This window comes from Miniopterus schreibersii, assembly GCF_964146895.1.
Source record: "Miniopterus schreibersii genome assembly, chromosome: 2".
Classification (NCBI taxonomy): domain Eukaryota; kingdom Metazoa; phylum Chordata; class Mammalia; order Chiroptera; family Miniopteridae; genus Miniopterus; species Miniopterus schreibersii.
Window position 1 is genome coordinate 139,578,997 of NC_138102.1, and position 12,584 is coordinate 139,591,580.

Consider the following 12,584-nt stretch of genomic DNA (forward strand, 5'->3'; position numbering starts at 1 on the left):
AAAAGAAGACTTGGATTACAATGATTATCCCATTTCACAGCTGAGTTAAGTGAGGCACAAAGAAGTTAAGTAATTTGCCCAAGGTCACCACTAGTAAATTGGAAAAACTGGGATTCACATCCAGGCAGTCTGAGTCCAGAGTCCACACTCTAAAGGCCTCTGCTGTCGCCTCTCCTCTCCAATGTTCTTTCAGTGTTTATTTGGATGACTAAGAGAGGGTGACTGCCCAATATAGTGGAGCTGGGGGAAGATGGCTATGCTGAAAGTCAAACACGAAAACCTTTGGGGTTCCCCAGGCCAGAGGTGGCAGGAGCTGACAAGGGTGACACCTGGTATTTGGGGAGGGGAAAACATGACCCTCATTTCTCCAACCCCAAATGTCTATTTCTGTGCTGGAGCGGTGCAGCTAGACAACTCCCCCTTCTTACTCTGAGAGCATGGAAGCAGGGGAAGGGCTGAAAGATCAGCCTGGAAGCCTGAGCTGGGAGTCAGAGCTATGACCTCAAGAGGCCGATAGATGGCGCTCATCGCCCAACACTGCACCGCAGCCCAAAGAAACCAAAGGAAAACAAGCTAGCAGGTTAACCCCTTACAGCCTGGGCTCAGGCCCCAGGAGTAGGCTGGTAGGTGGCAGAGGGCTCTGTTTCAGGGCTGGCTGACCCCTAAGGAGTGACCCAATTTTCTAGGCTCTGTCCAAGCCACAGCCTGAGTCTGCTTCTGCTCATGGCCCACAAGGCTCTATCCATAAATCAGCCAGCCAGTCACTTGGAGACTTCCCAGAGGGCCAGGAGCCTAAGACATGGACAAGGCAGGTTGGGAGGCATCCACCTCAGCCCAAGTTCATCTCTCAGGTTCTATCTCTTGAAAGTTTATGGATGTCTGATTCGAAGCAGTAGACACTATGGAGGCATGGAGCGCCTCACTTCCGTCTTCCCTCAGATGGACTCATTAGATAGGGAGGAGTAGTGTGGACTAGAGGCAGAGAATGGCTTCAGGTTCCTCTGGGGTCAGCTATAGGGACACACTGTGGGTTTCCCAAAACTCAGCTTCTTCCTATCTCTGGGCTCCCTGGGGTGAATGGGCTTACAGGGACAGAAACAGTTATCCAAGTCTTCCAGGAAGTTGAAATTGGGCATGGGGGGTCTTGGGAATCTCCACTTGTCTGTCCCTCATTTCACTCATTCCTCTCTTGTCAGGAGACTTGAAGTGTGCAGGGGCTGCCATGATGAAAAACTGGAAGTGTTTGGCAAGCAAGTGGCAGAAGGGTGGGGTGGGCAGGAGGGTTGTCTAAGGGGTGGTGAGGCTCCTAGAATTCTTAAACAATTGTTCCCCCTTCCACACTAATTTTTGTTAAGACACACACAAGTACATAGATTTAGAGAGACAGAGGAGCCTGAGGGAGGCGTCAGTTCTGGAACCTCAGGGTACTCTTATTTCAGTCATTCCAAAGAAAGAAGCAGAGACAGGGAAATCGATGTACAAAGAGAGAGACAGAGACACACAGATTACAAGAGACAACTAGGGATAGAAATATATTTATATGGGGAGAGAAAGGCAAAGACACAGAGAGGGAGAGACTCTGACACAAATGAAAGCTCAGGAAGTAATGGACTTTGTGAGGTGGATGATTAATTCAGTTTCCAAAGTCTTGAAAGGGTGAGAGTAGTTTCTCACTTTTGGTATCAGAGCATCCCTGCTCACAGTTCCCTGAAGCTCCTGCTGCACCCATTAAATTTTTGTCTGTTGGTAGGAGAGCAGAGGAAGCTTGGGAAGGGGGTAGCATTCTTGTTCTCTCACTTTTTCCTGTGCTGGGTTTATTGGTCTCCTTCCTTACTATCTGCAGGGAGACCTCGCTTCTCCCTGATCTCAGTTATGGCTGTGCGGAAGTGTGCAGGGGATGGGGATGGGAAGAATCTAGAAGATAACTGACTTTAGGGAGGGTTCCAGCCTAATGAAAATCTTATAGTCAGGATACAGAAACAGACCCAGAGGACAAGAACAAAACTAGGAGTGGGACAGTTTTGCACATTAGTATTTGAGGAGGTGATCGGGAATGGACTATTAGGTGCAGCCATGGGATTGGGATGCGTCAGGAAAGGTATAGGGTGGGGGTTGGGAATGATAGGAGATTATAGGGCTTGGCAAATAGCAGGGCAGAGGAGGGAGAGACGTCAAATGGTAAAGCCATGGAGACAAGGGCTGGAAGAGACTCAGAGCCACTATTAAGAGTTGTTAGGAGATGACAGAAGTGCCTCTGTGGATGTTCTATATAGTCCTTGGAGGGCTGCAAAGGAGAGCTCTCTTATACCTGGGCAGCAGGAGGGCTAGAAATGGTCTTTAGCCATTATTAATATCTTCAGGCGAGTTGAGAGGTTGGGGATGGTTGAAGCTCCTTGATTTGCAATCCCTTTGGGGAAAGCGCTGTGGATGAGTTATGCAAGGGTGATGCCCTTTAGGGCTTGAACCCAGGATCTCTGAGATCCTTACAAAGCCTGGCCCTCACCTCTCAAATCTTGATTTAGCCCTGTAGTAAGGAATAAACTACAACGCCCAGAGTCGCTTGGAGCTAAGTTAGCACGCTTTCCGGGGATTTGAGTATTTCCGGCGGAAGTGGTCGCGGCTACGCCAATCTCCTGCCCCATACACCGTGGACTACGATTCCCACTGTCCTCCGCGCCCGGGGGCGGAGAAAAGGAATCGGAAGCCGAATGGGGAGCTGGGCCAGGTGAGGAAGTAGGGGGCCGGGGACCTGGGGCGCCGGAGGCGGGCTCGGGGTTCACAGGGCTCCGGGGCGGCGGAGGCGGGGTGTCGCAATGTCTGTGTTTCGGGGTCCCTCGCGCTGTTTGGGGCTCGTCCCGGCGCAGGGAACGCGGAGCCCGTGGAATCGCCCCGGAGGCCTGCGAGGAGCAGGCTTTCTTGTCGCGCGGGGCCCGTGGGCGGACGCAGAGGTTTCTTGCGGAGCCTTAGTCTTCTGCCCCTGTGAACCAAGAGCAAGGAAGAGGTGGTATTTTTGAGTCCGTGATCTAGGATTTTTATTATTATTGGTTTAAGGATTTTCTGATTGTCCCTGTGGATTTCTGGAGCGCCCATAAGGGACAGGGGAGTGGAGAATGTCTTCGATTCTTTCTTCACTCCCCGGGTTTAGTGTCAGAAAGCCTCGGTGGCCGGACGTACAGCTGGATCACCCTCCGCTGCCTCTGCACTTAATGTAATATGACACTGTAGTTTGTAAAGTATCTGTGTTTCTTAAGCCTCTGGCTCTTGGTGACTTTAGATAGTACCTCCAAATTCCTCTTTGGGGTTCTTACAGTAATTTGTTCGGGACATTAAAGCTTGAACCACAGTGTATTCCAGTTTTATCTGTCGTCTTAGTGGTTTATGAGCCTGGCCTACATTTTTTTCATTTTGGATTTCTTCCCCACCAAGAGACAGACTGTTACATACCTGTCATGTAAGAGACTCATAAATATTGAAAAAAATAAATGAGTTAACTACTGGTGGTATGTTGGGTGGGATTTCTCATTTTAATTTCCTAGATAGAGTTAAATGACTCATTAAGAGAACCTTCTTAGAGTTGAAACTAGGACTAGAATTTGAGTCAAATACCCAGCCTGTGGCTCTTGCTATCACATTAGGCTTTGAAACCCTGGAACACTGAAAATAAGGCCTTGTCACTTTGTGTACTCCCAGCCTTGCTGACTCCAGCATAGGTCTCTAAAGATCAAAGGTAGGTCCATCTTAAGGCTTGAGGGAGATCCCACATCTGGAGCAACTGATCCACTAATGTTGGTGCTACATGGGGAGATGCAAAGCAAGAGACCCTGATACATTTGAGTTCTCCACAGCTTCCTTCTCAGCATGTGTTTGAGCCCAGTTGGCCCTGGGTAGCCACCTGGGTAAATCAATTAAAGACTTCTGAGATCAGTCTGGGAAAGGAGTTCCTTAAGTTTGGCCCCTGATTTTTTTTCCCTTTCTCTCTTTTCCTCCAGGCTAGGCTCAGAGAACAGGTTGATGGATCAAGCTGTTGTGTCAACCCTGAATTCCTATCTTGGTTATCCTTAACCTGGGCAAGGGGTTGAGAGGGAGAAAGAACCATGGTCTACTCTGTGGGAGGTCCAGACGTGATGGAAACATGGGCAGAGCCTGGCAAGTCCTGGGAAGGAAGCAGAGTACAAGTGGGCAGCTGAGCCTTAAGTGAATCAGGATATAGAAGTGGAGAGGAGTCCATGAGGCAAGGCTCCTTGGTAGAAGGTAGTTTTAAACAGGGATGGACAGAGCTGAGCAGGTGTTTGTTGACTTCCTAATAAAAGCTAGGACTTTGGAGATGTGGAGGTAAATTGAACATTGACTGGCCTCTGATCTCAAGTATATTGGGTGGGTATGAGTTCATGAAGAAGACACTAACCATGGTGACACTCAGTGGTTCTCGGCCCTTACCAACCATCAGAAACACCTGGGCAGTTTTTTGAAAATACAGATTCCCAGGTCTTGTGCTAGACCTACTCGTGTGGGGTGGGGCTGGGAAGGTATGGCAAATGCTGCAGTGTGTTGAGGAGGGAGGGCTAGTTTGAGCTGCATCTTAAAGGATGGGTATAATTTGTAGGTGTGGAGAGTGGGGGAGTTACAATCCTGGTTGACTTAAGGAGTGTTTGTAGAAATGGCACATGCAAAGTTTTGAAAGTAGGGGTCAAAAAGGCATTTTGAAAGTGTGGTCAGGCTGGAATACTGGGTTTGCATGGGAGTGGTGAGAAGAAAGATTGGAAGGAATGGCCTTTACAGGTTACAAAGCTTGCTTGAGTACTCCCTCTGCATCCTGTCTTCTTCTTCCCTCTCTTCCCTTCTTCCCTCTCCCCTTTCCTCCCCCACTTACACATAACATCTCATTCTATCTCTTATATTAGTAGTAGTAGTATTTTAAAATATATCTTTATTGGTTTCAGAGAGAGGAAGGGGGAGAGAGAGATAGAAACATCAATGATGAGAGTCATTGATCGTCTGCCTCCAGCATGCCCCCTACTGGGGATGGAGCCAGCAATGTGCCCTGACCGGGAATCAAGCCGCAATCTCCTGAATCACAGTCAATGCTCAACCGCTGAGCCATGCCACCCAGGCAATATTATTTTTAAAATAATTTTTATTTTTCAATTACAGTTGACATACAATATTTGTATTAGTTTCAGGTGTACAACCTAGTGATTAGACAGTTATATAACTTACGAAGTAATCACCCTGATAAATCTAGCACCAATCTGACACCATACATAGTTACTACAATATTATTGACTATATTCCCTATGCTGTACTTTACATCCCCATGACTACCAATTTGTACTTAATCCCTTCACCTTTTTCACGCATTCCCCCAACACCCCTCCCATCTGGCAACCATCAAAATGTTCTCTGGCCCAGCCAGGCGTGGCTCAGTGATTGAGCATCGACCTAGGATCCAGGCAATCAGGGTTTGATTCCCTGTCAGGGCACATGCCCGGGTTGCGGGCTGCAGCCGATCAATGACTCTCTCATCATTGATGTTTCTATCTCTCTCTCTCCCTCTCCCTTCCTCTCGCTGAAATCAATAAAGATATATTTAAAAAAAAAATTCTCTGTCTATGAGTCTGTTTCAATTCTGCTTGTTCATTTATTTTGTTTTTTAGATTACATATGTAAGTGAAATGGCCCTTATATCAATATTATTAAGTGGATATTATTATTTTTAGTATTTGGATGAGGGAACCAGAGACTGGCCATGATTACATAACTTGTAAGAGTCTATTCTAATAGAGTCTGGTAGTCATTCCACTCACCACTGAGGATTCTTGAATGTGGGCAAGAAGCTGGACTGGACTGGGAGGTTACAGAATTAGCAACCTCCTGGGAGGCTGGTTGAACCATCTAAGGCAAGATGGTTGGGGTGATTAAGAGCTCAGCCTTGAGTCAGATAGTTTGGCTTCAAATCCCATCTTCCTGACTTGCTAACTGTAACTCTGGGCAAGTTCCTTGATCTTCCTAAGCCTCAGTCTTCTCACCTGTAACATGGGAGCAGTAATACCCACCTCATGGGGTTGTTATGAGTATTGGTGAGGTGTATCTGGCACAGAGCACTTGCTTACCACCTGGAAGCTGTTGTAATTAGCCGTCTGTAATTAGTCTCTGAGCTATGGCTTTGCATGTGCATTTTATTCTTTAGCACATTGGTTTCTAGGACACAGCTCATCCTGGCTGGGCTTGTTTTATTAAGGATGACATTAAAGGTGCTGAAATTTTGCCACCAGTAAATATTGGAAACTGACCATATCTTGGCATGGTCTAGGAACTAGTGACTCAAGACCTATTCCTGATGGAAAGGAGGTTTGGAGTGGGGGATGGTTGGTTATGGGTTATTCTCACCAGGTGATGAATGAAGAGGAAGGATACTAGAAACAGGGAGAGAAGGGGTCCTTTCATTACCAAGAACTGAGATGAGCTCACTTTTGCCTGGAGGTTGGGGGATGATTGATACAGTCTTTTCTGAGCCCGGGAAATGGTAGGGGGTGCCCTGGCCACTTTGAATCCCTCCCATTCTAGGGCTGAGGGGGCCTCTCTCCATCTCTTTTCCAGGTGAAGGCAACATGGCTGTGCCCCAGGCTTTCCCACTGGGACCCTTCCATGAGCCTGCAGGTGCCCTGGTGGAGCCCCAATCCTCCCCTCGAAGCTTGGCTGAGGGCTTCCTGGAGGAGGAGCTTCGGCTCAATGCTGAGCTGAGCCAACTGCAGTTTTCTGAGCCTGTGGGCATTATCTACAATCCGGTGGAGTATGCCTGGGAGCCACATCGCAGCTACGTGACCCGCTACTGCCAGAGCCCCAAGGAAGTGCTCTTCTTGGGCATGAACCCAGGACCCTATGGCATGGCCCAGACTGGGGTAAAGGGCTTGGCTGCCCCTGGTGGGTGAGGTGGGAGGCTCCAAGGTGGATGCTTGATTGTGTGTGCTATGGAGGAGGAAGGTGTGTGGGGCTCCTTTCCCCTCCCAATACACACACTGGCTCCTGTGGGTCTCAGATATTCTCCTGGCCTCACTGCCCATAGTTAACCAAGGACATTAATGGTAGTTCCGTTTCCCCTGTGAGCTGTCCACTAATTGCCTCTGAGAGCCCTTCCTTCCGCCAGCCTCATCCTTACCTCTTACCTTACCGGATCTCCCCTCTCCCTAGAATGTGGTTAGGATCAGGAGGGACCAGGGCTAGTAGGTCCTCAGGAGAGACTGGTTGATGGGTGGGTATGAAATCGATGCAGGCAACCTGGGTTCTGTTTCTTAGCTGAGGGAGAGGTTCAGACCGGAGCCAGGCTCCAGGGTCTGCCTGCTTATCTTTCAGACCTCAAGATGAGTGTCTTCCCCTTGGTTGGGGTGCTTGGCAGGTGGGGGAGGGGAAGAGGCTTCAGGGCAGAAGGCTCAATCGCTTTTATTGACCCCAACTGGGGGATGAAAGGTGATCAATGATGATCGATGGAAATGACAGCCTGAAGCTTGGGGCTGAGAGGGCACCCAGAGAGCAGTGGTCAGCCCTGTCCTTGTGCCTCTTCTAACCCTGGCGGCCTTTCTGTGTCAGACCATCGGTCTTTCCTCAGTACTACCTATCATGCCCTATGAAGGGCCAGATATCCCTGTATACTCCCTGTACGTGGTCCCAGAGGCTAGTGGGGATAGAGGCAAACAAACAGATTCTTCTGGACCACAGTCCACATGAAAAAATGGAGAAAGAGGGACAGGATCAAACCACAGGGCCAGGAATCCTTGTCTCAGGCCTTTGGGTGAAGTTGTCAGGGTGTGCCGAGTGTTCAGGCTAGATCCTCATGGAGAGTGAAAAGGGGTCAGTTGGTCCAGAGAACAGGTGTCAGGTGTCCAGTTTGAAGCCCTCATGTCTCTCGCCTCCACAGGTACCCTTTGGGGAAGTGAGTGTAGTCCGAGACTGGTTGGGAATTGGGGGCTCTGTGCTGACCCCTCCCCAAGAGCACCCTAAGCGCCCAGTGCTGGGACTGGAGTGCCCACAGTCAGAGGTGAGTGGTGCCCGGTTCTGGGGCTTTTTCCGGAACCTCTGTGGACAGCCTGAGGTCTTCTTCCGTCACTGTTTTGTCCACAATCTGTGTCCTCTGCTATTCCTGGCTCCCAGTGGGCGCAACCTCACCCCTGCTGAGTTGCCTGCCAAGCAGCGAGAACAGCTTCTTGGGCTCTGTGATGCAGCTCTCTGCCGGCAGGTGCAGCTCTTGGGGGTTCGCCTGGTAGTGGGAGTGGGGCGGCTGGCAGAGCAGAGGGCACGGCGGGCTCTGACTGGCCTGATGCCTGAGGTCCAGGTGGAGGGGCTCCTGCACCCCTCACCTCGGAGCCCACAGGCTAACAAGGGTTGGGAGCCGGTGGCCAAGGAGAGACTAAATGAGCTGGGGCTACTGCCACTGCTGACAAAATGAGTGCCCCTGGGGCCTGGCAGAGGGACACATTCAAGGCCCCCAAGTCCTTGGGCAAGCAGATGACTGCACACCTGATGGAGTGGAGCAAGAAGGTCCTCCTCGGCTGCCTGGTTGCTGGGACCTGCCGTGGCAGTTTTGACACTACTCCGACATGCCCTACTGATTCCTGCTTTCTTCCCCTTCCTTTGAGCATTGCCTCTTTGGTCCTGTGATACCTAACTCCACAGAGAGGCAGCACCTGCAAACTGCTTACTTCACTGTTTTGGGAGCCTCTGTTCAGCTGAGCGTGACCTCCAAGGTCATATTTACTGTTTTAGAGAAAAGATCGTGCCAGGATTCTCACCCATTCTCATATGAAAGTGTCCTTCAGCTGACCCTTTTCTCACAGGGACCCGGACAAAGCATGGGACATGGGTATTAAGAATGAACTTATGGAAGACTGAGGCTGAATCAGAGAGAGAAAGAATTGAGTGTGGCAGAGTGGGAAAGGCCCGAAGACCTTTTGAGACTTGTGAACTTTGTGACTTTGGACATGTTGATTAACCTCTCCAAGTCTCAGGATCCTCATCTGTAGAGTGGGGATCCCTGCCTCATGGGGTTGGTGTGGGGATTAACTGATATAACACTTAAAAGTGCCTTGTGTGGTGCCTGGCACATGGATGCTCATTACACCTCTTTTTTCTTGTCTCTGGGTTGGGGAGCCACTGCACTATGAGGGAAGTGCTCCCCCTTGAAGGCCTTGCTGAGCAGGCGGGGGTGGGGGAGATGTCTCTGCCTCCACCTGTGGCCTGGGTGAGGGCAGATTTACTCTGCCAGAGGTGGACCAATGGCTTTATGAAAAATCCAGCCTGTGATTTTTCAGTCTAAGCATTAAAAGCTCCTAAATCCTTTTGTGTTGGTGCTTTTTTCCTCTCCTGCATGTCAGGGGTGGGAGGTGGTAGTTTAGATTTTCCCCTCTTACCTCTTTACTGTTTGCAAAGGGTTCTCTTGGGTGGCTGGGGATGATGTAAACAGATCTCCAATTGCCTTTCCAAAGCAGTGGGGTCTCTGTTAGGGGTCTGTCCAGTGGCTTGTCTGCTATTTAGGGCACTCTGGGGAGCAGGTGATGGGTGGGTGGGAGCCTGGTATCTCCAGCTAACTTATTTTTTATGTCTGTTGCATGGCTGGTTGCTGTGCCCATTTGGTAAGTGTTGGGAAAATGAATCAAGTTGGGAGCAGAGAAAGTCTTAAGACCACCTTAATGAGAAACACACAGACTCTCCTGGGACAGGTCATCTCTAGCTTTTAAAATTAAGATTTTTAGTATAAGTGTCTGAGTCCCTCCCCCATTCTCCCCATCCCACGTTGTTTAATAAAGAATTTGGTCTTTGTCCTTGGTTCTTTGGAGGGAACCTCTAAATCCTTGGAATTTCCCAAGCTATAGGAGTTTCTTTGTTATTCATGGTGGGTCCCTCAGACCACACCTGAGTTTATGATGAAGTTTGACTAAGGATGAGAGTGACACTGCCAGAAAGACCAACCATGTGATTAGAGGGTTGGGGCTTTGAGCCAGGTGATATCAGCTTCCTGGATGGAGAGAGGGGTTAGAGATTGAGTTCAACCATGTGGTCAATGATAGCTACATAACGAAACCGTAATAAAAACTCTAGGCACTGAGGCTTTGGTGAGCTTCCTGGTTGGTGGACACATGGAGGTGTGTGTGTGTGTGGTGATGTGTCATGATTCTGTGGGGAAAGGGCATGGAAAGTGTGTTTGGGACCCTCCCAGATCTTGCCTTAAATGTCTGTTCATTGGCTGGTCTTGATTGGTATCCTTTATAATAAACTGTAATTGTAAGTAGAGTGCTTTACTCTGTTCTGTGAGTCATTCTCGCAAATTATTGAACCTGGGGGGCTCATGGGGATCCCTGAATTTGTATCCACTTAGAAGTGTAGGTGGCCTGGAGACCCCCAAACTTGCAGCTGGCATCTGAAATGAGGACAGTCTTATTGGGAACTTTGCCCTTAAGTCTGTGGAGTCTGGGCTAACCCTGGCAGTTAGCATCAGAATTGGATTACAGTTTTGCATGCCCACATGCCTTAGATGTCTTTTCCTCTCTCTGCTGTCAGTGCTTTAGTGGTAAGTAGTCATTGCCCCATGTTGCAGAGCACTGGATTATGCACTGTGTAATAATGTCACGGAGATAGAAGCCATGGTTCCTATGTATTTAGCTGAGGCAGTCAGGAAATCTCTCCAGAGGAGGTGGCATTTCAGGTGGATGTAGAGATAGGGAAAGTTTTGCAGAACTTAGAGAAGAGTATTTTTATGTTCAAGGGGTGGTAAGTAGATTAGCATTGACTTGACCCAGTTGGGAGGAAAAGCTGGAGAGGGAAGTTGCGCACAGCTTATGAAGGTTCTTGAATGCTGGACTAATCTTAGAGAATTTAAAGTCCAGTTGAGGAAGGGAGATGTACAGAAAACACCCAATAATAAGTGGAAACCCACAGATGGCAGAGTCACTATTCTTGGGGTGGGTCTTGTCAGGTAGAGGCTAATTAGGGTCCTGGCACTGCCCTTTCCCAAGGGCATTGTATTAGTTGCTGCCATAACAAAAATACCACAGATTGGGTGGCTTAAACAACAGAAATTTATTTTCTCACAGTTCTGGAGCTGGAATTCCAAAATACAGATGTCTGCAGGTTTGGTTTCTCCTAAGGCCTCTCTCCTTGGCTTGTTGATGGCCGCCTTCTCCGTGTGTCCTCCCATGGCCTGTTCTCTGTGTGTGCACCTCCCTGGTAACTCTCTTCTCATTTTATATTTTTGTTGATTTTTAGAGAGAGAGGAAGGGAGAGGGAGAGACATGGATGTGAGAGTGGAACAACGATTGGCTGCCTCCTGCATACCCGCCCCCTACCAGGGATTGAGCCCATGCAACCTGGGCATATGCCCTGATCGGAATTGAACCAGCAACCTTTCAATGGACAATGCCCAACCAACAGAGCCACCCTGGCCTGTCATATTGGATTAGGGTCCCACTCCATTTAATCTTAATTATCTCTTTAAAAGCCCTGTCTCCAAATACAATCCCATTGGGAGGTAGGGCTTCAACATATGCCTTGGGGGGGGGGGGACACACAATTCAGTCCATAATAGGCACCTAAAGTCATGTCACTGCATTTTCTGTCCCCCACCAATAGTGACCTCTAACAAAAGGGGGTACTCAGAGTGACTTTCTCCTGTCTGGAGGGGTTGAGGCTGGTGAAGTGGCTTAGCTAGCTGATAGGACTTAATCAACCAGACTGGCCACTTCCCTCCAATTCATTCTAGAACAGTTTCTTCAGTATAAATAAGAATGTCCCTGGGGAAGAGAAGCTCATTGTTTTCTCCTGAGCCAAAGGGAATGGACACTTCAGCTGCTACGAAAATATTTTAAAACCAAATTGAAGTGATTTGGGATCATCTAGAGTTTTCAATCTGATATAGTAGGCACTAGCCATATGTGGCTGTTTAAAGTGAAATAAAAATTTCAATTCCTCAGTCACTAGCCATATTTCAAGTGGTCAATAGCCACACATGGCTAGTGGCTACTGATTGGATGGCACAGGTAGGGAACAGTCCATCATTGCAGAAAGTTCTACTGGACAGCACTGATCTAGAGATCAGTGGCTTACAGCCCTGCCTGTGAATCAATCCACCTGTGGAGGTTTTAAAGAAGACAAGTGTCCCAGCTTCACTTAAGAGATTTTGATTTGGGAGATCTGAAGTGCAACCTTTGTACTATGGACATGCAGCCAAGATTAAGGTAGGATTGCACTAGTGCCTTGAAGGCAAGAAGTGGGACTCTTCCTTTCCCCAGTATGTAGCCCCACACCTGGCACGAAGTAGGTGTTTAGGACAAATGTGCAAGTAATGCATGAATCTTGTTTTGGAGACCTACCCCAAGGTGCCCATGCAATAACAAGAGTATCCCTAGACTTTGTTGCCTTTTTCCAGTGACAAAGATTCAAATTCTGGTTCAGAGGAGTGACAGAGGCTTAAAAATCTCACTGCAACATGCACATGTGCGTGAACACACATGCACACACACATACCCACTCAACTGTGCTTTGGGCAGGCAAGAATGGTTCTGAGACTCGAAGGGATGGAGTGTGTTGGGGAAGAAAGA

At 48.7% G+C, this 12,584-nt stretch overlaps 1 protein-coding gene across 5 annotated transcripts; it reads left to right on the forward strand.

Moving 5' to 3' along the window:
* Positions 1–2,677: 2,677 nt before the first annotated feature.
* Positions 2,678–9,331, forward strand: SMUG1 (single-strand-selective monofunctional uracil-DNA glycosylase 1). 5 transcript variants are annotated; one of them, XM_081130923.1, is made up of 4 exons: positions 2,687–2,725; positions 3,990–4,146; positions 6,598–6,899; positions 7,913–9,331. In XM_081130923.1, the coding sequence occupies exons 2-4, from the start codon at positions 4,095–4,097 to the stop codon at positions 8,438–8,440; spliced, it is 882 nt and encodes a 293-aa protein (XP_080987049.1). In that variant the 5' UTR covers positions 2,687–2,725; positions 3,990–4,094; the 3' UTR covers positions 8,441–9,331. The 5 variants fall into 5 exon arrangements, with proteins under 5 accessions (XP_080987050.1, XP_080987049.1, XP_080987052.1 ...); XM_081130924.1 differs by lacking the exon at positions 3,990–4,146 and having other exon boundaries at positions 2,678–2,725; XM_081130926.1 differs by lacking the exons at positions 2,687–2,725; positions 3,990–4,146 and adding an exon at positions 2,979–3,001.
* Positions 9,332–12,584: the final 3,253 nt, after the last annotated feature.

Excerpts from the sequence above, each read along its gene's own strand:
- SMUG1 (XM_081130923.1), top strand. The coding sequence starts at position 4,095 with ATGGTCTACTCTGTGGGAGGTCCAGACGTGATGGAAACATGGGCAGAG. Across the intron at positions 4,147-6,597 it reads GGAAACATGGGCAGAGCCTG|GTGAAGGCAACATGGCTGTG; the intron begins GCAAGTCCTGGG and ends TCTCTTTTCCAG. Across the intron at positions 6,900-7,912 it reads ATGGCATGGCCCAGACTGGG|GTACCCTTTGGGGAAGTGAG; the intron begins GTAAAGGGCTTG and ends TCGCCTCCACAG.